The sequence below is a fragment of the Sinocyclocheilus grahami genome, unplaced genomic scaffold (genome assembly GCF_001515645.1).
Source record: "Sinocyclocheilus grahami isolate Dianchi unplaced genomic scaffold, SAMN03320097.WGS_v1.1 scaffold117.1, whole genome shotgun sequence".
NCBI classification, from domain to species: domain Eukaryota; kingdom Metazoa; phylum Chordata; class Actinopteri; order Cypriniformes; family Cyprinidae; genus Sinocyclocheilus; species Sinocyclocheilus grahami.
This window is the reverse complement of record NW_015505296.1, coordinates 1,691,078-1,694,150: the sequence shown is the minus strand read 5'-3', so window position 1 is coordinate 1,694,150 and position 3,073 is coordinate 1,691,078. Positions and strand designations below refer to the sequence as shown.

The 3,073-nt window shown below is 33.1% G+C and overlaps 1 protein-coding gene across 1 annotated transcript in view; it reads left to right on the top strand.

Annotated features, from left to right (window-relative positions):
- Nucleotides 1–3,073, top strand: part of LOC107589548 (protein LBH) — a 5,519-nt gene that overhangs the window by 1,038 nt on the left and 1,408 nt on the right. Inside the window, exon 2 of the mRNA XM_016278031.1 lies at nt 2,803–2,887. Coding sequence (XP_016133517.1) covers nt 2,804–2,887 — 84 coding nt within the window. The 5' untranslated portion in view covers nt 2,803. The remainder of the gene's footprint in view (nt 1–2,802; nt 2,888–3,073) is intronic.

Sequence of the window (3,073 nt, the reverse complement as noted above, 5' to 3'; positions counted from 1 at the left end):
ATATGGCAAACATTTTTAAAAAATAATAATGGAATGACCATAAAATATAAATATGATATCATAATTCCCACAGCATTCTCCAAACTTCTTGGCTGTTGTATGTTAGGTCTAGTCTAACTTACCTTGATGCATGAGGTCTAGAGTATATATGTGTACAAACAAATGTGTGTGTGCTTGTATCAGTGCCCATAAGCAAGGGGTGGAATTTACAAGAAATTACTTTGAAATAATTTAAACACTGTGCCAAACGCCTCTGGTTGCCATGAGGATTTTTGGATTGCACGCACAGACGTCACCATACATGCCGAATCATGTCTAGGCTTTTTGTGAGTTCACTGGGAGCAACTATTTTATAATTATTATTCTTGATAGGTTACAGCCAAGAAGGATATCAGGATTTAAAAAATGTCCTACTGGTGAACTGATCAAGGAATATTGTAATATACTTTATGGCATGTTTGTCTGCTTTAAAGGCCGTGAGTTGAGCTGCCTCAATATTCGCCCCAAGCAAAGCCATAATTAAAGGACAACGCTAAGTAAGAGGATCTGTCAGTGTTGTTCTAATGACAGCATAATAGACATAAAACACATTGTATTCAACAGCCTCACCATTCTTTGAAAAATACCACGCAATCAAGTAAAGTCAGCATGCTCCTAATAATACTTCCTTTGTTTTCTAACACTCCTGTTTAATATTCTCTTTCACACTTTCTCCTTTTCATTTTGCTTTCCTTCTCATCTAAAAACTTACAATACAGTTATTAAAAATACAGTTACAGTATATAGCCTATAACAAACTTCAGGAAGAGCATCTTGGCAGTTCACCCAGAACTCCCCCATCACTGCAACAGGTTCCCCCTTTTCTCTACAGTTAATGACTTCTCTAAATTATGTCTGCCTTTTTGTAGTGTTATTTTAGTATTATTTAGTATTTAATTTGTATTACTATTGTAATATTTATGAATATTTATATTTTTATGTTTTCAGTTTTCATCTTCATTTTAGTTTGTTTTAGTAATTTTGTTATGTGCTTTTGTCATTTTTAAGATTTTGTTTTGTTATAAAATTATATTAAGCTTGCATTTTTATTTGATTTCTGTTTTAGTCATTTTATTAGTTTACCTTCAACTTATTTGATTTCAGTTAGTTGCAACAATTCAAGTTTAAGTTCTAAACTTTAAAGTTTTTCACCTAATATTTATGTTTTTTTATTTTTTCAGCTTTATTTCAATTAATGAAAACTATTTTAAGTTAATGATAACAACACTGGGCACTACCCTTAGCCAGAGCAATTTAATCAATTTGGGACTCGTTGTCAAAATAACGTGAATAGTTTTTTTGTGGGTCTTTGTACTATCCAGCCTTTAACTGTTGAATAATTGAACAGAATTTGTGAGAGTGCGTGAGCGTGGGTGTACTAGTGTGTCGGCTTATGTGTTCACAGTTTTATTATCCTTCAGCATTCGACTATGACTTCTGTCTGTTCAACAGACTGCAAACAGGGTCGAGTCCTTCAGACCACCATCAGCTGAATGAGTATGATGGAGGCCTGTTTTATTATTTTACCATGCTTCATATTTGCATACCCACATGCAGACACCATTGTTGTCCCTGTCACACCGCACGCAGCCTGGAGCAAAGTTTAGGTGGCGTGTTTGGTTTTGTGCATGCTGTTAAAACCATGACAGTCTGAAGGGGATTCAGGAAGGGATTTTTTTTGGGATCACGTACTGAACAAACACGCAAATGCTGCAACTGACTTGTTGGAGCACGGATTTAGATCAAAGTGTCTTTTTTTGTGAAAGGAATAGTTTAGGCACAATGAAAATTGTGTCATTATTTACTCACCTGCTTCCACCCTGCGTTTTTCTTTTTCTGTGAAACACAAAATTAGATGTTTGGTAGAATATCTGGGTGGCTGTTTTCCATAAAAGAAAGGTGGATGGTAATTTATACTGCCAAGCTGTAACTAGGATGAAAAAGCATCATAAAAGTAGTCCCATATGACAAATAGCCTGAAGCCATGCAAACATTTATAGTACAAGAGTCATATGGATACAAATTTTAATTATTTTTTATAAATTATTAATTGTTATTCATTGATAATTTTCCCCTCACTTAATTTAGAAATGACATTTTTGATGACAAACACCATTAATGTTTTAATCATGATAATCAAAAAAAATTTACCTTTTATGTTTCATGGAACAAAATTAGACTGGATTGAAATTACGTCATAATGTTAGTATTGAGGCGAACTATTCCTTAAGTATTGCTCAAGCTTATGTATTTGTGTGCTAGTGTTAAAAGTTTTGAACAACATATACACTACTGTTCAAGTAGCAGGGTCAGTAAGATTTTACTTTTATTCTGCAAGGTTGCATTAAATTGATCAGAAGTGGCATATAAGAATGATGAAGGATCATGTGACACTGAAGAATGGAGTAATGATGCTAAAAATTCAGTTTTGCATCACAGGAATAAATTACATTTTAGAATATATTCAAGTAGAAATAAGTTATTTTAAATTGTAATAATATTTCACAATATTAATGTCTTTATTGTATTTCTGATCAAATAAGTGCAGTCTTGGTGAGCATAAGAGACTTCAAACACATTGTTTTAACAACCCCAAACTTTTAAACTCTAGTTTAGGCTTTCTTGTAAGTTCCTATATAATTTTTGATTGCCACAGATACTTTAACCTTTGCATTTCATTAATCAACAGGCCTTTATTTGTATATAGAATGCTGTGTAGTTTAGATGAATTTCAGGCTGATTTATGTTTTATTTTCCTATTAGAATGACAGATATAATGAACAACCCAGAACATAGTCGAGAAGACTTCACTGTGAGTGACACCGGAGAGCAAGGCGTTTCATATCAGGTTGGTATCTTTCATTATATAAAAAAACAGCCAAGTTATTCTTCAAAAACTCCCTTTTGTGTTCCACGGAAAAAAGAAAGTCATACAAGTTTAGACCAAAATGTGGGTGAGTGTGATAATAGATTTAAAGTATCAGGCTCAACTATTCCTTTAAAGGGGTCATATGATGCTATTTTAAAGATCATT